This window comes from Meleagris gallopavo, chromosome 1 (genome assembly GCF_905368555.1).
Source record: "Meleagris gallopavo chromosome 1, MGAL_WU_HG_1.1, whole genome shotgun sequence".
NCBI lineage: Eukaryota > Metazoa > Chordata > Aves > Galliformes > Phasianidae > Meleagris > Meleagris gallopavo.
The window spans coordinates 127,868,736-127,893,508 of NC_139404.1; the positions used below are offsets into that span (position 1 = coordinate 127,868,736).

The window sequence follows — 24,773 nt, forward strand, 5'->3', positions numbered from 1 at the left end:
ATATGATAAAAGTTTATGCATATATGTTGGAATATGATCAAGGCATATACATATAAAGTCTACATGGTCAGTGCAGGCACAGAACAAGCTCTCAAAATTTCAGGATGTCACGTGACTTGTTCAGTTAGGAGATAAGAGATCCTTCTTCAAGAGTCATACTGACATGGTATATCAGCAAAGAGTTATTCCTATATCAGTGTAATACATTGTCAATCAAATATTTAAGAGCTTAACTAATTATCAAGAATAACCAAAAAAAAAAAAAAAAAAAAAGACCACTGGAGCATCAAACTCCTTCCCACATTCCAAAGTTCTTTTTAAAAAAATCTGGGCTGTTCTGGATAAATGATGGAGGTAACAGTGCATGTTTACATCATTCTGTGCGTAAATAACCTGAAGTGAAACAGAAAATTCCACAGAAGCAGAGGGAAACACCTCTGCAAAACTCCTTCAGCCACTCAGTCAAGCAGGCTGTTTCTGCAATACTCTAAGCTTCTGTCAGTCAAACAGAAGTTCATTTGTTGATGAACTATGTAACTGAGTTGAACTCTGTTCCAAAAACAGAGACGAACTCTGACCAAAAACATCACACTCTGTGTATAAACTCAACCCAGACTTAAATAACAAACAAACCAGCAATCTATTTACCTTGAATCTGCTAGTAAAGAGATCCATCTTGGAAACAAGTTCTTTTCTGCTGTAAATTCCTTGCAGTCCCAAAAGACACTTCAACCGCACTTCAGCTTGCTACAAGAGAAAGAGAAATCCACTAATATGTTATCTCTGATATTATTTCCAATGGCATATATATTAAGAGCTCTATGTGGGTGCCTGAAGCACATTACAGAATCACAGAATCACAGAATCACAGAATTGTAGGGGTTGGAAGGGACCTCTAGAGATCATCGAGACCAACCCCCCTGCCAAAGCAGGTTCCCTACACCAGGTCGCACAGGTAGGCGTCCAGGCGAGACTTGAATATCTCCAGAGAAGGAGACTCCACAACCTCCCTGGGCAGCCTGTTCCAGTGCTCCGTCACCCTCACCGTGAAGAAGTTCTTACGCACATTCGTGCGAAACTTCCTATGCTGCAGCTTATGTCCGTTTCCCCTCGTCCTGTCTCCACGTACCACTGAAAAGAGACTGGCCTCACCACTATGGCCGCCACACCTCAGATATTTATAAACCTGGATCAGGTCCCCTCTCAGTCTTCTTTTCTCAAGGCTAAACAGACCCAGTTCACTTAGCCTTTCTTCATAGGGGAGATGCTCCAGGCCCTTCACCATCTTTGTGGCCCTCCGCTGGACTCTTTCCAAGAGATCCCTGTCTTTTTTGAACTGGGGAGCCCAGAACTGGACACAGTACTCCAGATGAGGCCTTACCAGGGCAGAGTAGAGGGGGAGGATCACCTCCCTCGACCTGCTGGACACGCTCTTCTTAATGCACCCCAGAATGCCATTGGCCTTTTTGGCCACGAGGGCACACTGCTGGCTCATGGCCAACCTGTCGTCCACCAGGACGCCCAGGTCCCTCTCTGCAGAGCTCCTCTCCAGCAGCTCATCCCCCAGCCTGTATTGGTGCATGCAATTATTCCTCCCTAGGTGTAAGACCCTACACTTGCTTGTGTTGAACCTCATCCGGTTTCTTACTGCCCAGCTCTCCAGCCTGTCCAGGTCTCGCTGAATGGCAGCACAGCCTTCAGGCGTGTCAGCCAATCCTCCCAACTTCGTATCATCAGCAAACTTGCTGAGGGTGGCCACTATCCCCTCATCAAGGTCATTGATGAAGATGTTGAACAAGACCGGACCCAGCACAGACCCCTGGGGGACACCACTGGTCACAGGTCTCCAGCCAGACTCTGCACCACCAACGACGACCCTCTGCGCTCTGCCAGTCAGCCAGTTCTCAACCCACCTCACTGTCCACTCGTCTATCCCACACTTCCTCAGCTTTGTTATAAGGATGTCGTGGGAGAACATCCTACCTAAATGCTACCTCATTTTCTTTATTAGTGATATCAGTATTCTACACTTTGCATGCCTCTTTCCCTCTCTCCAAGAAAGCCTACAGTGAGCCAAATGTGAAAATGACATCAATGTTTGTTAGGCTCCCTAAAATCCAAAGAAACTCTCCAAAACATTACAGTTAATAGAAGCAACAGAGTGCAAAAGAGAAAGAAATTCATCCATTTAAATATATACAAATACAAGATTACAGATGACCTACTTGGTACCATCAGCACTCTTCTATACAATCAACTTTGTTCACCTCCTTTCAATGTCTGACTCAGATAACAGTTACACCTCTACAAGGACTTCAAGAAATTCCAGTCCAGCAAAACTGCCCAAGGAAGAAATACATCTTAGAAATGCACCAGCTTATAATTATTGATTCTCATAGAACCAAAGATCACAGAATGCAGTGGGCTAGAAAAGACCTTAAAGATCATGTAGTTTCAATCCCACTGCCATTGGCAGGGTTGCCAGTCACTAGCTCAGGCTGCCCAGGGCTCCATCCAACCTGACCATGAACACCTCCAGGGATGGAGTGCAGCAGTGATGCTATCATAGCAGCTGTGAAGCAGTGGGTCACCTCAGCTGGTGGAGATTTTTTATGAGCACGGCATGCAGGCTCTTCTTGTTCATCACTACTAAAAATGCACAGCTAATGGGGGTGACTATATTGAAAAACAGTGTTATGTAGCTGAGAATTTGCTGTATCAAATAGCATTATTATGCTCTTTCTATCTGTTGTAGTTTCCATGGAAATAAATGAGGAATTACCTTCAGAGCAACCTACTTCTGCTTGTTTCTTTTCTACACTGGCATATTGTATTTTGAGCATTCTATGAAAAAAAAAAAAAAAAAGGTTGCTTTGAGCTTGGCATAGTTGGTAAATAACTATCCCTGCAAGGTGTCCCCTGTCATTAGTACAGCTGCTTCACAGATGCCTTAAAAGAAGAGGACTTCTCTTTATCCAGTGTTTAAATCATCTCCTGTGCATCATTAAACCTTCCAAATGACTAAAGCTTTAGATGCCATTAAGGAAGTTATTTTGAAGATCTAATATAAAATTATCACCGTGTTCCTTAAAAACAAAACAGCAGGGATATCTGCCAACACTGTAGGCCTTGAATCAGTCTCTTCATATTAATTCATTAATTCTTCCTGCTAACAACAGCAGCAAGAAAAATTAAGGAAATCTAAGAAAGGAGGCAACATACACATAGGCTATCTATTACTGCAAGTTCCTGTTCAACTCTTAGGACGGAAAGCAAAAGGATGACATCTTGTAGCAAGGTTTGACCAAAAATTTTGCATAAGACAACTACTTGCTAGAAAAACACAAGGAAATATCCATAGGTGATAATGAATACCGCTCTCTAACCTGCATTGATAAACCAGCCGTATATATTTTCTAAACCTTGTTCACCTTTAAAGTTAAAGACCTAGTGTGAGGAAGAGAATCTTGTCCCACCTTACTGCTTCCTACAGCCATAAGTCCTCCACAACATGCAACTCCACTCAGTCTCAGCTTGTTACCTATAACTGCCTACTGCCAGGAGCGGCACAGGCTGGAGCACTGCATGCTGCTCAGCAGCCATTGTGCTACAATCCTCATTTCAGCTGTCCTCAGTATCTTACCACGAGCTTTTCCTTGAGAACAGAGACATTTTTGGTGCATAGAGACTTTTTTTGTTTTGTTTTTAAGTTTCTAATGATTTGTTGGATGGTCACGTAGTCCTTGAAGAACAGCTAACAATTAGTGACAGTGAAGGGAAATAACATAGGCAAATCTTCATTCAGGATACTCTGAACATACGTCATCCATTGGCTGTATCATAGTATATTTTGCCCCAGCCTACAAAGACTGCCAGGAAAAAAAAAAAAATCAGTAAGACAGTGAGCAGCTCTACTGACAGCAAAGAGCTTTGCATGGACTCCAGCACTGCTTAGACAAACTCAGTTACAAGATTTCAGTGTTGCTCCTATCCAAGAGATGGGGCTATTCAGTAAGCCTTATAAGTACAGGCTGGGACATGGACGATTTTACAAGGTCAAACTGAGTAACTGCTCCTCTTCAACACTCTTCAAATAACAGATCAAGAAAAACAGGTCTACTTTTGAAATCCTAAAGTGTGAAGAAAATTCAGCTTACCTACCTTGTCAAGGTAAAACATAATTTAAAAAAAAAATTGCCCTCCCCCCTCCAAAAAACAACATCAGTATGCATACAGAAATATGATCTTTGGAAAGAAAATCACCATGTTAACATGAACATTTGAAGACAGAATTTCAGAAATTGTTAGAACAATGGGATTCGTTTTACAGTCACGTTGCTCGGGAGACAAAGTTTCTTGAGATTTGCCAGGAGTATCACATGATCAAGACAAGTTCATTTCAACAAAAGTTTGTTTCCCACAGGATTTCTCTAGGCTTTGTTTTTTGTCTTCTGTTTGTTTGTTTTCCTGTTTTGATAGTCTAAGGAGAAAATCTCAGAAATTTGCCCTGAAGTTCAAGACAAATCTAGATTAACATGTTGGGAGGTCTCAAGCATGAGTGTGCGCATGCATACAAGCATCTTTATTCTCACTGCCTTTGCTGCCTTCTCTGCTGGTTCTCCCTTCCATTTTCACCATCCTTACTCTTCATCTCAATTTTTCTGGTGTCTAACTCTATACTTCTTCTGCAGCACTTCCATTTAATCTGATCGCTGAGCTATATACCACCTTGGAAGAACACTAGTGCCTTTGAGCACAAGTTAAGTGACTCGGTTTCACAAATGGACTGGTAAGTGACTGTGCTTATAAAATTATTACATAAAATTGTCCAATTGCAGTCAAGTTTACTGTCAAGCTTTAGAAAAATAAAGTCATGTTATTTCTAGTAGATGAACATAAACTACTTGAAAATATATCTTTATAGCATTGTTCTGAAACTGTCACTGAGCCAAAAAGGGATGTTGATACACAACTTAAGGATGTATTACCACTGAATTTGGAAAACCCTCTTGCACCCAGACAACAGCCTTTCACAGAATCAAAATCACAGAATGGCCAGGGTCGGAAGGGACCTGAAGGATCATGAAGCTCCAACCCCCCTGCCACATGCAGGGCCACCAACCTCCACATTTAATACTCGACCAGGCTGCCCAGGGCCCCATCCAATCTGGCCTTGAACACCTCTAGGGATGGGGCATCCACAACCTCTCTGGGCAGCCTGTTCCAGCACCTCACCACTCTCTGTGAAAAGAACTTCCCCATGATATCCAACCTAAATCTTCCCTCCCTCAACTTCAAACCATTTCTCCTTGTCCTGCTGTTATCTACCCTTTCAAGGAGTTGATTCCCCTCCTGTTTGTAGGCTCCCTTTAAGTACTGAAAGGCTGCAATGAGGTCACCCCACAGCCTTCTTTTCTCCAGGCTGAACAAGCCCAGCTCCCTCAGCCTATAGAGACGTTCATGAAGAGATACAATGTTTCAAATTGAGGTATGATGGCAAAGCAGTATGTCATGGGGAAGAATGATTACATTCAAACTAAACATTTTAAGACAAAACATTAACTTTATACTATTTTTTTTTCCTCCTTAAAGACTCTCAAATGACTGAACTTTATATCTGTTCACAACACCACAGATGATCCTGGCCAGATTTTTTCCCACAGTTAGAAGACTTCTGTGGTGGTTCAACTCTGCAGCCTGAATTATTTGACAAACATCTCTATGGAATATTCTAAAAGCAAACTGGCTCCAGGAGATATCAGTTTCTTGATGCCCACCACCATCAAGGCAGAATGGGAACACTTATTAAGGGTGTAATCTTGAAAAAGCACTTCTTATTCCCACAGTTTGATAATTCTCCTAACTGAACATACACTAAAAAAAGATATTCTGATCAGATAAAATTAATGCAGGAAAAGACAAAAGGGTTCTTGACAGATTTGTTGCTTCTGAAAATCTACCTTTACAGAAATAGCAGAAAGCAGGGAAATAAGAGGCTTTGTGCTCCCCCTCCTGGCTTTGTGGTAAGCTACAATTTTGTGTACAGAACACATGTCTAAAACTAACACAAAACAGAATTTATACACACTTTAAAGGTAGCCTGCAGAAGTTCACATGATAAATATCTCCATCTTCCTCAAATCTGTCACGTGTTTTAGAAGCATGAGAACAGCTTAAGTTATAGGATTCTTCCAAATCAAAAGTCTTCCCACCTATTGCCCCCATACAGAAGAAAAATTAAAAACTTTACCTTATCATACAGCATCCATCCAATGTATTTTAAGTAGCTATCATTTAAAAAAACATCTGGGTATGTTTTAATCCAGTTGCCAATTTCTTCAATGCAAGTAGCTCGTATCTCAGGGACCACATCACTGTGAAATTATGAAAACATAATATTAACACATTAACATGCCTAATACACATTAAAATATTATTTGTAATATTTTTTCCTGGAATTGCTGAAGTATATGCAGTCCACAGGATTAAAAATATCTTTATATTTGTGCTCTAAGTTAGCCTTCAGACAACAACTAAGCCACTTCGAGCTACACATTTCACAGAATCATCACCATGAAGTTCTAGATACCCTCTCAATCACAAATGAACAGCTCTGCAGCCAGCAGGCTAAATTTAAGAAGCAAACTCTAGAGAGGTCATTTGCTAAATGCAAATTGCTTAGAATAATGTAACTGCTATATTTTCCTGAACAACATCAGTGCCTCTATGACATTTAACATGATTCTGATGTCTGGACAATCTGAATAAGAGCCTTTTGAGAATGCAGATACACTTCACAACTCTATTCTATTCTTACCGGTAGCGACTTAAGAACATTCCTTTGAAGATAGCATGCATCATGTTCTGTATCTCCACAAGCTTCTGATCATACTGAAACAGAAAGAGAACAGAATGTTTCAATTCACTTCACGTGAAGAATCTGCATCAGTGCACTCACAGCACCGCTGTGGTCTAAATCACTGTTATTTACACATGATATCAACACAAAATGAAGTCTGTTTCTACACTTGCAATTGATCTTTTTGCTGCTTCATACTGATAAAAGATTTATTAGATACCAACTACAAACCTTGATAGAAAACACAAACTATTTTTTATATGGTGAGTCTATCAACACAAAGCGTAACTAGTATACGATCTTCACATACAGGTTTAAATTCTCCTTTTATGCACTTTAATAGAGATGGAAGAGAGGCAGGCCAAAGAATTTTCAGAACGGATCTAATACCACAAGGAGCATGTATTTTAACCATGCCCAGAACATCCAGCTTTGAAATGCTGGAAATATGCTGCTTAAGGTAAATATTTTTTCATCAATAGTATCAGAAAGGGTGACAACATTGGTTCTATTTCACCCTAACATGACATTTTGTCTGTTTTTCCTATAAGATCAAGATGTCTGGTCTCACCAAACACTTCTTCCAAAGAAAAAGAGGCTGTTTCTATACCAGAAGAATGCTTGGAAAATTCAAAGCACAAAACACAGGTAAACAGCTCTAAAGTGAGGAGAGAAAGAGCTATCCTTGACTGCCACACACTGAGCTACTTCAGTGCAGATTTATTTCTTCTAGTCAAAGTCCTGCCTTCTGGAGGTGATAAGGAGCTGTTTGAGCAGAGAAGAAATGACAGAAACCAAGCACAAGAGAGATACAGGTCACGTCATGACCAATTTTACAATGTTTTACTTACAGAGAGGTGACAGCAATCCCATGTCCTTTTTCATTCATTTCATATACTGAAATTTAGTTAAAGACCTACAACTTTAACTTCCAATATGCATAAACATATAAACTGCACTCCCACAACACCAGAGCTCCTGAAGGAATTACATGTGCATGTAAACCTGGATTTGTGTAGGGATCAAAGCATTTAGGGCAGACATTACAAGTTAACAATATATAGGACAGTTATCACCTCAGTAACTTCTATAAAGCTTAATCTTGGCAGGCACAAATGCTCTGCAGCATTCATTAAATAAAGATATAAACCTCAAAGAACTATAGCAACTCAGAAATAAGCAGTCAGCAATCCTACGTTTTACATCTTCACTCATCTCCCATACAAAACACCTGCCTAACCTCTTTCCTTTTTCTCTCTAGCTGGTCAAGTCTGTAATTGGTCTTCTTGCCACTTATCCTGTTCTTTTCCACCTCATATAATCGCTGAGCATTGTGCTTGTTGACATCAAGGTTCAGATGCACGCTTATAACTGCTGTCAGAAGTTTCATTGCTGTAAAGGAAACAAACCCAACATATTCAGCTTAGCTCAGATGTATATAACATAAATACATCCACCACCTTACCACAAAAAGCATAAGGCTAGCCAAATCCAATTTGTTATCCACAATAGAAATAACGCTACAACAAAGTAATTTGTTTTAAAATACAGTGTTTTAAAGGCAGATGATGATCAAAAAAGAAAATGTGACATTACTGGCGATTTACAGCTTTTGGCAACAGTTCACTGACTTGTCAGAGATGTAATTTACAGGGCAAGACTCGTCTTACTTTAAGTAATTCCATCTGCAAAAGAATCTAGAGCTAGGGAATAGGTATGTTTCAGCTTAAAAAAAAAAAAAAAAGTGAAGCAGATCCCCCAAAAAAGGCTGGCAATCTTAACACTTTGTTTGAATTAACAAAACCTTTTGTTCCTTTAAGAACATGTTGGTTTGCATACATTTCAACTGGTTTTCTGAGCCTTTGAAGCAAGCAGTGTATTTAGAACAAATTATACATCAGTGTATTTTATGGTAGAGAGGTCATTTATTGGCTTTAAAAAAAAAAAAGTGGCTTTAGAGGCATCATGCTGCATCAAGTAAAAACGTGGTGCAAGCAGTGTTCTTTTCAGCATAGATATCACAAGAACAGCAGCTCGCCAAAGAAAGCTTTCATGGATAATGCATTTAGTGAAACCTCAACCTCACTGCATTAATTACTAGAGGGAGGAAAACTATCAACAAAGAAAAAGCAGTAACTGATTACAGAAAGATCATGGCTGAATTCTAAAGTTAGTCCTCTCAGGCATTAAAGAAAACTTCTTTAGAAAGAAAAATCAGTATAAATTAATCATTTTGTTCAGTTACAGATGGGAATAAATTAATTATATTACAGTAACGGACATTAGAAGGAAAGCAGTCTTAATGAAAAAGAGAGCAATTGCTCCAGTGGAGGCTTATCAAATTTGGAATGTTCTGCTTTGCACAAGTCAAAAAAAAAAAAAAAAAAAACCATCATCTATAGCTACTCCATGCATTGCTTTACCTGCCAAAGTGCTCGTGTGTCTAAATGCTCTGATCACAGAGTCTGCTAAGCCTGTAAGCAGAGAGATGATAGTATCCATCAAGTAGCTGTCATACAGGATGCTGCACTGGCACTGTTGAACAAGTACTGCAATGAATTCACAGAAATTGGCCTTGAACTTCTTCCAGTAGGGTCCTGTTCTGATCACAGGATAGTCTTCATTGCTCTGCACGTGGAAAAAAAGAGTAAAAAAGTGTACACATACATTTCTCCCACTGAACACTAGTTTTGCTGAGAGTCAGCTAAATCCTAGCTCCTCTGTAACTTTTCTCACAGTTACTACTACAAAGTAAAGACATGCAACTATGTAACAGGCAAGCACACACAGAAAGTAGAGCTACACTGTTATGACAGCTCCCAGCTTAAAGCAGCAAATGGGAGGTGGCTGTGAACACAAGGGGGAGGACATGTGACACCACACACAGCACCATGAATAAGTTTCATCTGCATAAACCATGAGCACTTCTGGCCTCTACTTCCTCACAGGTAGTACAGTATATTTCCCCCACACAGCCCTTCCTGTTTCTGCAACTCTATAGTAAAATTCAAGAGGAAACTGATGCAACTGAAAAAGAACTGTAACAGTCAAACTGTTTTTTGTTTGGATGAGGTGGTTGTACTGGTTTTGGCTGAGATCAGAGTTAATTTTCTCTGTAGTAGATGGTATGGTGCTTTCTTTTGGATTTGTAATGAGAACAGGGGAAATAACACACTAATGATTCATTACATGTTGCTGAGCAGTGCTTACATTAAGTTGAGAACCTTTCTGCTCCTCATGCTGTCTACTGGGGGTACACAAGAAGCTGGGAGAAGACACAGCAAGGACAGCTGATCCTAATAGACCAAAGGGATATCCCATATCATGTAATGTGCTCAGCAATAAAAGCTGTGGGAAAGAGACAGCATTGGAAAAGGGGCACTAGGCATGATGGAATTTGTCTTCCTAAAAAACTGCAACACGCAATGCAGCCCTGCTTTCCTGAAAATGGCTGAACACCTGCCTGCCAATGGGAAGTAGAGAACTAATTCCTTCTTTTGCTTTGCTTTCACAGCTTTTGTTTTACCTATTAAACTGCCTTTATCTCAAGCCATGAATTTTTCACTTTTACATTTCCATTCTTGCCCCCATCCCACTGAGGGTGGCAGGCCAAGTGGCTGTGCAGAGCTGAGTTGCCTACCATGGCTAAACTACAGCAGTGGTTCAACACATAACCACACAAAAAGTGTCTTAAAACATGAGATCTGACAGCAGGAAAGCAGAAACAAACAACTGCAACATAGGGAAGGATGAGACTATTTTCCTCAGCAGCACTGCCAGCACAAAGAGTTTAATCAGACTACAGTTTGAAAACAAATACTGAGTCACTCACCTGTGCCACCAATACCAGTACCTAAGTCTCTAAAACACCCCACAGACACAGTAATAGGCAATCTTTCTGCTGTTATGCAAAGAGCAAGTTACAAATGTGTTCACAGTACATATCTTCAGGTCTTTTCAAACCTTGGTGATTCTGTGATTCTATGACCACGCCAGGAAGAAAGCAGACAGATGGCAGACTCAGGAATGCCTGCAACCCAAGGCGGATCAGGAAATACGGAATCTCAGATGTGTTCCTGATCAGGTTACAAGACTTAGTTCAGACTTTACATTAGTAGCAAGTGCCAAGTAAGAAAGGAAAGGAATGCTGCAAGTGATGTATGGGAAGAGTTATTACAGAAAAGCTGTTTCTTTTTTTAAAATAAAATATTCTTCCAATCCAATGTCTGTGTTCACAAGAGAATGTTTTTATGAAGAAAACTTTTGAACAAAACTGTCTGCCAAAAACTCCGTGTGCACGTGTAAAGGTTGCTGGAAGGGATGTGGAATGCCTCAGTCTCTCTAAAACACTACAGGAGGTGGTGTGGCTTATCCAGCAGACAGCTAAGCATCATACAACCACTAGTTCACTCTCTGCCCCTCAGTGGGATTGAGGAGATAATTGAAAAAGTACAAGAACTCCTGGGTTGGGATAAGGACAGCTGGATAAGAAAGAAAGAAAAAAAATTAAAACCAAAAAACTAAAGCTGATGATGCTCAGTACAATTGCTCATTGCTAGCCCAGACAGTCCCCAAAAAACAGCAGCCCTGCCAGCCAACCTGCCCCAGTTTTATTGCTGAGTATGAGATCGCATATTATGGTATATCCTACTAAACAATCTGGGACAGCCATCCTGGTTCTGTCCTCTCCAAGCCTCCTCATTGGCAGGGCAATATGAAAAGCAGGAAAGTCCTTGACACGATGTAAGAACTGCTCAGCAACAACTAAAACATCAATGTCTTATCAACATTATCCTCGTCATAAACATAAAGCAAAGCACCACAACATCTACCAGGAGGAAAATTACCTCAGCCAGTTGAGGCTGCCAGAGCAGCTCAGCTTAGCCAGCTCAGTAAGTTCTCTTCACTTCCCTTTAAAATCAATAGCAAGGAGCAGGCACTCCAAAATGCAAGTGGTTTAAACCCAAACCAGAGGTCTAAAACAGACCAGATGAAGCGTATCTCAGGAGTGCATAATTATCTCTAGTCACCAATACACATTTTAATCTCACTAGTTCTCATGTATTTCCTTACACTGGAGACAGTCGCAGAATTATGCAGCTGAGATACAGCTACAGAAAATGCTACACTACAAGAGTCTTACCACATCCACTGGCCAAGTAACTGTTAGGATCCAAGGATAGGCAATGAATTTCTTGTACTGCAATCCAGTTTCCTGCAATGCATGAGAGAAGAATGTAAATGATTTTCAATGAAGTGTCACAGTTAATTCACAAAGATAGTAAGTAATAATAAAAAATAATACAAACCACGCATTATATCTGAAAACCTACTACAACTTAGGATAATTTGTACTATATATAACTCACACAATCCAATGCCTTAAGAAAAATCTAATCCCTTTTCATTGCATTATTCTTTATATAAAGCAATGATGGAAAGAAAAAATGACTTTTTAATTTAAAAAAGTTTTCTTGCTACAAGTAAGAGGCAATTTGGTTTTAAAATTTAAAAGAAAATGTATACCATGTATAATTCCCATAGCTGTTCTAAAACACACCTTCCCAGCATCTCAGTATCCATTCCTAACACCTAGTAACTAAGTACTGTTAAACAGCTAAAGCCTTAAACAAAACAAAATACACATTCTGAGCTTTTGAAATTATACAGAAATGTTTTCAGAGTGAGTATCAGAGACCTACAATTACTACAAAACAAAAGGCACAAAGTCTGTAGTTTTTATTAGACTCAATGAAGCACTTCTATCACCACCTGGCTATACACTAAAGCAATAAACTTATTTATGCTCTCATTAATTTTTTCAGCAATGAAATGGGAGAGGAACCTATAAAAGAATCATAGGAAGATTTAGGTTGAAAGGGACCTTTAAGATCTTCTAGTTCCAACCCCCTGCTATACACCTCCCATTAGACCAGGTTGCTCAAAGCCCCATCCAGCCTAGCCTTGAATGCTTGCAGAATAAACAACTGCTGCAAGAAATAAAATTCATACAGGAAGAAAAGCAGCAAAAAGAAACAGAATAGATTAAGAAAGAGGAAAAGACAAAAAAGCAGCAGTCCTAAAGACAAACCTGTCTCCACAGTGAGGTACGTTGTGGCCCACAAAGAGTACATAAATGCCTCTGAATCACTATATTAAAGCCATGTGCTTCTAAGACCCATATAAGCTACCTCCTTGAGCACCAGTGAGAAGAGCCTAGATTCCTCTTCCTCATTCCATCCCATTAAGTATTTTCAAATATGGATAAGATTTCTGAGCTTTCTTTCCAGAAGGAAGTCTCACCTCTCTCAGCCTCTCCTTAAATGAAAAAATCATTCATTATCTTTGCAGCCCTTTACTGGACTCCGCTGTGTAAACCCGTATGTTTCTTGTACTGGAGAACCCAGAGCTGTACTCAGCACTCCAGATGTGTCTCAGCAGTGTAAGCAGAGAGGAAGGATCACCCCTCTCAACCTGCAACAGATGCTCTACCTAGAGAAGGCTTTCTTTGCTGCAGAGGTACACTGCTGGCTCATGTTCATCTCATCAACCACAAGGACACAAAGATCTTACTACGTAGGGCCGCCTTGCTGGCCACCAGTGTGTAACAGTGCATATAGTTATTTCTCCCTAAGTACGCAGGAATTCCTGGGGTAGAACTCCATGAGATTCTTCTCTGCCCTACTTTCAGCCTGTTCACAAAATCATAGAACATTTAAGAGTTGGAGAAACGTTACAGACAGCTTCCTTAGCACTTGCAAGTGCATCCCAACAGGGCCCATGGACTTACTGATGCTCTGTTTGCTTAAGTGCTCCTAACCTGATCCTCCCGCTGTTCTGCATCCTTTGTTACCGGGACTGCTGCTTCATTTAGCAGCGTGGCCATGTTTTTCTTAGTTTTCTTTTCAATGTTTATATACTTGCAGTCTTCTCACTCCCCACATCTCTTACCAGATTCAACTCCACCAAAATTTTCCACTAACGACAATTTTGCAAGGAAGAATAGTAATACTCTCCACTCTCATTACTACTTACAGCATTACCACTGTTCCATTAAAATTTTTGTCAATGTAAATAGCCCTGCACAGCCCTACTTCAGAAGGAACTTAATTATTAAATCACGTTTCCATTTTATTTGTTAAAAAGATAACTTCATGAGAAAAAACAAAAACTGCCAACACAAACAGGAAACTATTCATTTTAAAACAACACTCTACTTCGCCCTTATCACACTTCTGCTTTAAAAAAAAATGAGTTTAATCCCAAAACATTTTCTCAGTCACCTAATACATGGTTAACATAAAAAACAATTGCACCTCAGATACCATTTTTTCTATACTAATTTGATACTCACAATATATCAAAAGTAAACCAAACAAGCTGTCAGACATTATCTTTAGGAATATTTCATTCCATATAAATTATTTTAGGAACTTATTTTAGAGTCAGTCTATTTAAAAACAGATCAAGAGAATTTCAGAACTCACTAAATTTAAAAAGATTTAGAGTATCTAACACATGGATTACCATCTAGTATTTTTCATGAGTAAATTGCTTCTCAAAAGTAGCACATTAAATTACCATCTCAAAACCCAAGTCAAGTCAAATCTCAAAAGTGCTGCTATCATAGCATGCAGAATACAGCTTCTGAGACAGCTGTAGAATCTTTCTTTTTACCTACCAGGACAGGAGAAACAGTTACAGAGCAGTAATACACCCAGGATGATGACAGCAATCATAAAATCATAGAATCACAGAATGGCCTGGGCTGAAAAGGACCACAATGATCATCTGGTTTCAACCCCCCTGCTGTGTGCAGGGTCACCAACCACCAGACCAGGCTGCCCAGAGCCACATCCAGCCTGGCTTTGAATGCCTCAGGGATGGGGCATCCACAGCCTCCTTGGGCAACCTGTTCCAGTGCGTCACCACCCTCACAATAATCACATCTGTGTATCTTCCAGAGTATGTAGCCTATCATGAGTGCTATTTGGGGTTAATTAAGTTGGGAATGAAGTGCCAGATTAATAACTCACATGGCCAGACATTTATCAGGTCATTCCTGTCAAAAGTTAGTACAAAAGGTAGTACAGTTCTAACACAAGGAAAGACACACTGGCAAATTCATCCTCTGTGGGAATTTCTACAGCAGCTGGCCTTTGAGAGATGCTCATTTAAAGCAAGGCTGATGGCTGTAGCTTGACAAATCAATTCAAAGGGAAAAAAATCTACAGAAGCAACTGTGAGAGTGCTACAGAAAATCTGATGTTGGTCCACTATAAGTTGCTAGCAAAAGAACTCTTAAGACAAAGATTCAGAAACATCAAGTGTTTTAGCCCTAATTACTCTGAAAGTAGAAGTCACTTATAAAAAAAAAAAACAAAATAAGTCATTACAACACCAAATTTCTCTTGTGAGAAAACAAGATTGCTTTCCTGAAGAAAGGAATTGTGATACAGCTCCTGATAAGGAGTAGGAACTCTGTTCAGGTTTCTTATTAAAGTGAATCCTACTGTTTATATATACACACACACATAAGAAGTCACAAAGTCAAAGCTGCACCTACCTCATCAAAGGTTTCTGTCATTTTTTGCATGACATCCATCCTGTTTGATGGAATTTTGTTTGCATCTCGTTTGTGTGAGTTTTGAAACATCTCTGCTGTTACCACACCTGAACAAGTGATTTTCAAAAAGAATACTGAGAAACACATAACATTAACCACAAAGAGAACTTCAAGTCAAATTTAGAAATACCGGAAGATAAGAGTTTACACTGGTATGGGCAATATATACACAGGGAGACATACGAAACACAGATGAAATGGAACTAAAATACAAATTAGAGAAATCAATCCTGTGTTTCCTTGTGTGGCTATTTGGCTACTTGCCCTGGCAACCAAAAGGACCAATTGTATGCTGCGGTTCGTCAGGTTCAGCCCTGCTAGCAATTCCTGCTCTGCTCTGCTGCAGCCTCAACTCGAGCACTGTGTGCAGGTTTGGGCACAACAAAACATGGACATAAAGCTGTTAAGGGGCATTCAGAGGAGGGCTACAAAGATAGTGAAGGATCCTAGAGGGCAAGACAAGTGAGGAGTGGCTCAGGTCCCTTCTGTTCAATCCAGAAAAGAGGAGACTGAGGGGAGGCCTCATTTGGCCTACAACTTTCTCATGACAAGAACAGAGGGGCAGCCTCTGTTCTCTCTCCTGACAGCAACAGGGCCCAAGGGAATGGCATGGAGCTGCGTCGGGGAGGGTCAGGTTGGGAATTAGGAAAAGGCTCTTCACCAGAAGGTGACTGGCCCAGGAACAAGCTCCAATCTGCCAGAGTTAAGGAGTGTTTGGACAATGCTCTCTAATGTAGGGTTTGAATTTTGGATGGTCCCATGTGGATCCAGGAGTTGGACTCGATCCCTGGGGATCCCTTCCAACTTGAGATATTCTATGATTCTGTTTTCTCTGGCCAGTCATTTACTTCAAAGATTTACTAAAACTTAGCCCACTGTCAATCAAAACATTTTCCACAGAAGGCACATTAGTTAAAGAGCCAGAAAAATAATTTGATGTGTAAAAGGTATATTCTAACTGCTGAAATACAATCAGAAGTTTTAACAGAATAGTCTTCTTAAAGCTTTCATTTGCCATTCTGAAGCTTTTAGCTAGTGAACATACTTCAGATTACTCTCACCCACAGGCAATCAAAAAAGCTCTTAAGAGAGCCAATTACCTTGGCAGCCTGAGCACTGAATGAAGAAGTTGATCAGATCTAGAAGTGCCACATTCCTGTCTTGTTTGTAAGCTTCAACCCAATCATCTACCACAGACTAGAACAGATTAAAGGAACTCATTAGTCAAGAGCTGAACACAGCATGCTACACTTCACTGAGGACATCCACAATGGACACAAACATTCTACTGTCTCCGTTAAATTATGAAAATGACAATAAATTCCACATCATTTTGTTCCATTTCTAACAGAACACACAATAGACTCTTTTGAGGCAAAATGAAGTCTTAAACTCTTCATTCCCAAGTTCTGCTGGAGCTAACGTTGCCATTCAGACTCGCTGCTCCCCATTAGTAGGGAAAACAACCTCAGCTTTAATAAACTTAACACACACAAACCAAAACATCCTTTTCCCAATTTCTTGCCACCAGTGAAGTAACTGATTCACTTTTTAAAAAAATAACTTCTGCATCATTAGTAATTAGTATCAGCAACAATCCCTCCATGTTCTCCTCTAGTACCTGGCCTGTACAGAAGACTGAAACAGCCCACTTACTCTAGAAACCAACCCTAAATTTCACTTCTATCGAAGTCCAGTCTACAGCCTGTTTGTGACAGAAGGTCAGCCAGGAGAGCCATCCAGCTTCAGCCCACCCACAGTACCACACGACCTCCAGCAGCAGCAGCCTGCACTCAAGCAGCTGCCTTTTCAAGTCTTTCCCATTAAGTTTCACACATCAGAAGCTGGGCTCTTCAGGGAGCAATACTCAAGATAACACAGCTGTAGCTGTGGCAGAAAATGCCCATCCAGATGCAGATTGTGGAAAAAATAGTGCCTCATATGCAAAACAGAAATATGTTTTTCACACATGCATACATGAGACACACTACATCCTGGAGGCATATGTATAACCATATATAAAACAAGTGAAGCTCCAGTTTTTAATCTTCCAAACACGTATACAAACATAACATACAGATACAAACATGCTCAGAGCATGGGGAGATGGACTTTTTCACACTGAAGAAAACTGCTAACTAAACAGAAGCACAGGAAACCTGATGGTTATGAAACACACCATCAAACTGCACTGGAATGGAGTTAAAAGAAAATTGCTAAAAGAAAGGCTTCCTCAAAAAAAAAAAAAAGCCTGACTTTCAGAATCCTGAACAACAAAGCTTCCTCCTGTTAATATTTTCTGTATTTTTTAGCATTACTGGCTTCTCACGTCCAAATACTGCATTAGCAAGACTGCTTTAGGTACATATGTAGGTGGCTCCAAAAGTAATGCCTCCTATTTATTTCCATGGAATCTACAACAGATACACAGAGCACAATAACACTATTTGATAGACCAAATTCTCAGCTATAAAGGGCTAGTTTTCAATATATTCACCAAAATTAGCCATGCATTTTCGCTAGCAAGGAATGAAAGCCTGCATGTTGAGCTCATAAAAGCCTGCGTGGCTTGTCTTCCACATCACCACTGCTGAAATACACCACCCACCATCTCACTGTGCTCATATCCACTCTTTGGTCTTCATAAAAACTCAGCAAGCATCAACAAATGTCAGTGGGTGCCATTTTTTACCATATGGAGGAATTCAGTGACACACCTTTGCTTCATTCACACTTCCAGGTCAGACATCATTTTGTCAGAACCTTCTACTGCCATCTGTTGCAACAAAATGTAACAGAATACTGGCAGGAAGATCCAACCCCTCCTGCCGTATACTACCAACATCTTCCTCTAATGGATACTGCCAAAATAATAAAATAGGATGCACTACTTTTGGAGAAGCCCTCATATGTCCTTCCTCCTTTAAAAATATTATTTTCACTAATTTAATGAAGATCCATTCTTTGCAATGGCATGTTCGTGCCAGTTTTCCAAGTACACATTTCTTACCCACCCATGTGAGAAACAGAACAAAATTTCAACACTCTGGAGTACAGATAATTAGAACAACCACTGTTTTCCCACCTTCCCTCCACCAACCCCTCTCAGAATTCAGAGCTGGAAATACCTGCATGGCCCGCTTCCCCATGCTAACCACTTCAAACAGAGTAACTGCTTCAACCACTTCTCCATTCTGCAGCTGGCTCACTCTTCTGCTACTGGAAGAATTTCTCCTTATGTTTTCACACTGTTCTCGGACCTTCCGTTTTTCTCTCTGAAATGAGTCAAGCAAAGAAAGCACATGAGAGAATGAAATAACAGCCAACCACAGATAAATTAATTATTCCCTAATAACAAGTTTGCCTTACTCTAATTGTAATGCTTTGCCCAGACTGCTAACTTTTAAGCCTCAATGAGACTGACATCAAACATGATTACAAGGAAAGGATTTACCCGTTTAAATTTTTTTTCTCAACAAGTCATAAATATAGCAAGGTGTAACTGGAAAGCAGCTAATGAAAGAAGCTTCTGAACAACTGTGTAATACCCGTAAGGCATTTTTCAATGCTAACTGTAATTTCTGAAGAATCAAAGGTATGCACAAAAGTTTTCCTGCACCTCTTCACCCACAGAGTAAACAGACTACCTGCAAATTAACATCAGCTGTGTAAAATGCACAGCTAAGGAAGAACACACACTGAAATGAAGTGACTGTTCAAAAGACAGTACTGAGGCTCTGACGCCATCAGAATTTGGGGGTCAAGCTGGAGCCACTAACTACGTTCTGGATACCCTGCACTGCAACTGTTTCTTGAAATACTATTTTGTAACAATTGAATGTGACAAAATAAATTCTATAAACAAAATCAACAAACAAACTTACGGATGTTTTCAGGTTGCCATTTCTTACAGAGCTGTTGTTCCGCACAGTACACTCAGGCACAGTCTCATCACGGACAGCGTTCTCTCTAAAGCATAACAAGCACATTGAGGCAGTTAGCAGTGAGAAGAACCAAAACACATACATACAAACCACAGAAAAAAACAAGAGCGTACATGTGTTTTAATATTCCTACCAATATAGAATGGCTTGGAAATGATATCTTGTTACTAAAAAAAAACTAATTTTAAAACTACAACAGAAATTTGGAATCTTCTTCAAACTATTACCTTTCCTAGAAGACACACAGGTAATTAGAAAACTAAAGAAACTATCAAAGACATCAAGGAAGGAGAAATTAAGTAAGCAAAAAAGAAAGCAAATAAATGAAACAGAAAGCTGATGTTGACTTAAAGCAGCCTGCAAGATCTTTGCACCATCGATCAATAACACAAGTATACATCCACTTTGTGGATCCTCTACACAAGAGAACATCTGATGGATCTACAGCCTAACACAAGAGGAAGTTTTGCTTGCTCTGTAAAACATGCTGAAGAAAAAAAGACAAAAAAATAATTTTCATTTGCAGGTCATCGCTAATATGACGGAAGAATAATTTTATAAATGAAGATGCACCTTTTGGGGGATCTGAAGCCATACATTTATCTGCAATGAAATCATGCCATTTTTCAGCATTCCCAATGCTAACAATACGCTCTGTGAAAGGTCATGTTTGAGCAGACGAGCTAGATCCCACTTGTGCAGCAGGTCCAGTACTGGTGGCTGGCTGCTATGGCCTCCTTTTAAACTACGGTGGCCAGGACATGAAGCCAGTTGACTTGTACTATAAGAAGGCACAAAAAGAAAGTAAATATGAGAGCGTACAGTCACTTAAATGTTCATGATACTGCTGCAACAAGAGAGCGTACTAACACAAGTGAGCATTTACAGAGAACACAACAGTGTATCACACTGTCAGACACAGTCAACTCTCCAGTACCCAGGTGGAGAATTAAGTGTGCTATGGATGCAGAGCCAGCTTGAGTCCTGCTAGGGTTATCAATGCCAGACAAGCACCATTCATCTTCCAAAGACAGCTTCAGTCAGAGAATGACTCTGCAAAGCAAATCCCAAGGCTGCGTACCATCAGCTGCAGGACGTAGGTCCTGATGTTACTTCAGCAGTGAGAAACTGCTATTTAAACGTGGCTCTGTTTGCTTCTTGAATTTATTGGAACGCAGTCCTGTAAGTGACGCAGCACTGGGCTTCTGAAGATTCCTATGTTGCTGTCCAGACTCCATAAAAATATATCCAATTTCTAAATAAAATCATGCAAATGCGTACATCTCCTACAGAGAAAAATCCAATTACACCCCATGAACTTCTCCTTACAGAAAAGTTTAGAACGTGCCATATTGTTGACAGATGGAAGCCAGGAAAATAAATAAGGACAAACCAATCCTTAGATCAGTTGTCTAGATTTCTGCATGCAATAAAAGGAAAGAACTGTACTTCAGAACCAAATCAGCATGCCATAAACAACACCTTGCAGTTTTCAGAACGCTCCCTTAGATTTGCAATCGAGAACCACAGAGATTAAGTATCTCAAGCACTACCAAAAACTTCCTGCTTCAAAAGAACAAGCAACAAGATGTTTTGCTTTTCTAATGCCTGTTAGTTCTTCTCAGATTATTTCACAGACAACAAATTAAAAAGATCTGAATGATCCTTACATGTTTGTAAAGGAGCTGCCTCTCCTATGTGATTAAACGTTTTCATTCCTAATTTTTTAAACAATATACAACATTACACTGCTGGACTAACATGTTCATACTTGTACTAGTACTACAGCTCAGATGCTAGCTGGCATTTTGTTACATGCTACCTGTTTCTGCAGTTTACCTCAATATAATACGCAACATACTCTCAAGTCTAAGCTGAATTAAAATATTTAAGTAATGAGAGAAAAAACAACCACACTGCTGCAGGACATTTCAGTCAAGCACTTGTCTGAACACATGCTGCTTCTAACATCTCCATCTAGATTATACATCACTGAAGCTTTAACTCATGCAGCTCTTCCCCAAGAGCCTCCTAGAGGTCCTGAGACTGTGTGCAAACAGTACGCACATAGAAAAAGCACGTTCACATAACAATCCGCTGATCCTGTGCTGCTATTCTTGTCAGCTTATGCCAGGCAAAATCTGCCAGTAGCAAAAGGGTTAACCAAGTCAGTGAATGCTTGGTATATGGAATAGCAGCCTTACCAAAGCTCAGCGTTAATGAGAAGACTGTTGACCTACAACTTCCTCAGGTGGGCTAACAACTCCAATAAAGCTACAGCTCTGTGATGAAACCAGTCAGACTAACTTTCACACACATGCTGAGAACAACAACCAAGGAATTTAACCAAGCACTAAAGAGGTACTAAAAAGCCATTCAGTTTCTGAATCATTTTGGCTAGCAGTGCACCACAGCACTTAAAAAGAGATTCCACATCATAAGCCCCTAAACAACAAAACTGCATGGGGGGGGGAAAAAAAAAAAAAATCACTAGGAACCTTCACAACTTGATCCTGCTTTGGAAGGAAAAAAAAAAAAAAAAAAAGGGCATTTTCACTTTGGTACAAACTTCATTATGAACTGGACTGGTCTGTTTTATTGCATTTAATGTACTCTTTAATTCTCAAATATTTTTGGTTGATTTGCATCGCTTGAAAAGCCTTTAGATCTTATTTGGTCTTATTTGGTTCCTTTATATTTAGCTGTAAAAATCCCTGTACCTGAAAACATTTAATTTTGGCAGAGATATTTTCAATGCCATATATGATTAATACTCATTAGTACTCATATTTCTTTCTTTTTTGTCCTTTTAATATTGCTATTTCCAGTAATGCTATTCATAAGGGAGGTAAACATCTGCCCCAACTAGACCAGAGCCTACAAACTGAAGCCATTCCAAAATTAAGTATTTCCATTGATTTCTTTCTTTATGTGCACAATTTTTTTAGAAGAAATTGCAAAAAAGAATTAAGACACTCTCTTAATTACCCAAGCAAAACAGGAACTACTTATCTAGCCCTAAAGATGACACAATTATTACTGCAGAGATCCTTGCGCATAATGATGTTCATAACACTTTTTCAGTTACATGAACATAACAGGAGGTACAACAAATTTTGAAGCAATGTGTTGTTTTCTTTCTCTCCACACGTTAGTCTGCACCTAATCAAGCATTCTGACATACCTCAACTCACTGCCTTGTGCACCAGTAAGGAACACTTCCCAACCATTTATTGTGTTTCTGTCAGCGATCAGTAAGAAAGCACAGGCAGAATGCCGTTCCTATCTCATCATAATTCTGACCTTTAGACCCTGCTACAGGTGCCTCACAGGCACACTTTCACCATGCCTTCCTGCCACAATACAGTCCTTTCACAAACACTACAAGCGTTAGTGATGAGATAAAAACACCTGAAGCAGGAAGGAAGCAAAACCCTTCTTCCAGTCCTCAAACAATGCTATTATGAGAATTTCTGAGCTCAGTTTTCCCTCATAATAAATGTTTCAAGCAGACTTAGAGACTCAAAAAGAAAGCTACCTCCTTAACACCGAGGTTACATTCCTATGTAGGCTAATTGTTCCTTTTACATTACTGGACAAATCCTACCAGTGTAATTTTTCATTTAACCTCTTTATCTTTCTGAAACAACATCAGAAATTCAGCTAAACAATTGCCAGGTGCCTTCCTGCTAGTTTTGACACTGCAAGGTTGACTACAGATGAAACATTCTGAAAAGGCCATTTGGCAAGCTACATTGACTGGCATCATGGACTAAGGGCAATGCACCTCCAAAAGCTTAGGGAAGCAAAAAACCTGAAGTGTGCCTGCTCAGAAGGTGAACAGAACAGCAAAGGACAAGCTACAATGAGTCCAAAACAATTAATCTGGATACCTAAGAAGTTTCACTTTTTGAAACCTACACAAGATACGCCCACATTTATCAACTTCTCTACATCTGCTCTTTCTACTCCCTTGTTCCATTCTTTAAGTAACATGAGCAAATTTAATTTATAGATCACCTCAACTTGATGCCTAAAAATACATGCTTTGAAAGGCAGGAGGAGACTTGACATATCCCTATAAAAGCAGCTATGGACAAGTACATTTTCTCTCTATGCCCAATGTTGGAAAGAAATACGCAGTGCCAACAGGCAGACTAGAGATTAACTTAGCACTCTTCCATTTCAGCACCCTAAACATTACTGAAGCGAACATACATGCTGAGACTATAAATATGCCCATCTTTACTCCCAGAATCACAGAATGGTTGAGTCGGAAGGAACTTCACAGCCCACCCAGCCGTGGACTGAGCTGCCCCCACCAGCTCAGGCTGCCCAGTGCCCCATCCAACCTGGCCTTGAGCTTCTCCAGGGATGGGGCACCACAGCTTCTCTGGGCAGCTGTGCCAGAGCCTCTGAGCGAAGAGTTTCCTCCTAATATCTAATTCAGGCTAGGTTTATTTGCACTCCAATGAATGAAGCACAGAAATAAGACCAAGACCAGCACAAAACACCACGTTTAGAGGATGCTAAACAATACATTGAAGGTAATAAAACACAGACATGGGTAACAAGCCCCAGCACATCACAAATACCCTTTTAACCCTGGCACCCCCACAACACAAAACCCAAGAGACAGCACCCTCAATTACAAAAAAAAAAAAAAAAAAAAAAGTGAAAAAAAACCGTGTCGGGCCTTACTTGTGGCTGGGGAGGTTACAGGCTGCGTTGGGCTCGGCTATCATTTCCACCACATTCTTTCAGCAGCACAGGCAGCGAGCTAACCTGGCCGCGCTCACAAGTTATTGGCACCGCTCCTCCTCCGTGGCTCCTGCGGGCAGAGCGGCAGCAAACTGTCGGGAGAATTAAACGAGAAAGGTTAATTGCACGTTAATTCATTAACTCCTCCAAACGCCAACGCAGCTCCGGAGAAGAAATGAATTCAATGAAGAAGGTCCGGGGTTGGGAGCCCCGCAGCCGGCAGGAACCCCGCAGGAGCTGCCTCCCGTGCCCTCACGCGGGCCTCTTCTTGTGGAGGTAACGGCACCGGCCCTCCGGGCCTGGGAGCCTACACGGAACCGGACGAGAGCGCCGAGGCGATCGGCGCGGCCCAACCGACGGCAACGAGAAGAGAACGAGGAGCAGGAGGAAGCCGGGCTTGCTCACCTGCCCGCCGTGAGGGGACGTCGCCCCAACGGCCGAGCGCGCTCACACCGCCTCCCTCTCCTCAGCCGCAGCCACCCAGGCCCCGGCCCCACAGCCCGGCATCAATCACGGCCGCCCCTCAGCCAATCGGCGGCGGGGATGGCGGTCACGCGGGGCGGGCTGCGCAGGCTCGCAGAGT

The 24,773-nt window shown here is 40.6% G+C and overlaps 1 protein-coding gene across 2 annotated transcripts in view; it reads right to left on the bottom strand.

Annotated features, from left to right (window-relative positions):
• LOC100546621 (cohesin subunit SA-2-like) overlaps nucleotides 1-24,748 on the bottom strand; it is a 58,526-nt gene extending 33,778 nt beyond the window's left edge. The window contains exons 1-12 of one of the 2 annotated variants that reach the window (XM_085213273.1): nucleotides 24,596-24,748; nucleotides 24,131-24,282; nucleotides 19,370-19,454; nucleotides 18,614-18,760; nucleotides 16,586-16,682; nucleotides 15,426-15,532; nucleotides 12,003-12,074; nucleotides 9,283-9,487; nucleotides 8,100-8,251; nucleotides 6,818-6,891; nucleotides 6,251-6,374; nucleotides 649-747 (exon numbers count right to left, since the gene is read on the bottom strand). In XM_085213273.1, the coding sequence (XP_085069399.1) occupies nucleotides 649-747; nucleotides 6,251-6,374; nucleotides 6,818-6,891; nucleotides 8,100-8,251; nucleotides 9,283-9,487; nucleotides 12,003-12,074; nucleotides 15,426-15,532; nucleotides 16,586-16,682; nucleotides 18,614-18,760; nucleotides 19,370-19,454; nucleotides 24,131-24,174 (1,206 nt within the window). In that variant the 5' untranslated portion in view covers nucleotides 24,175-24,282; nucleotides 24,596-24,748. Of the gene's footprint in view, nucleotides 1-648; nucleotides 748-6,250; nucleotides 6,375-6,817; nucleotides 6,892-8,099; nucleotides 8,252-9,282; nucleotides 9,488-12,002; nucleotides 12,075-15,425; nucleotides 15,533-16,585; nucleotides 16,683-18,613; nucleotides 18,761-19,369; nucleotides 19,455-20,002; nucleotides 20,211-24,130; nucleotides 24,283-24,595 lie in introns of those variants that run through there. The other variant, XM_085213279.1, reaches the window with a different exon arrangement.
• Nucleotides 24,749-24,773: the final 25 nt, after the last annotated feature.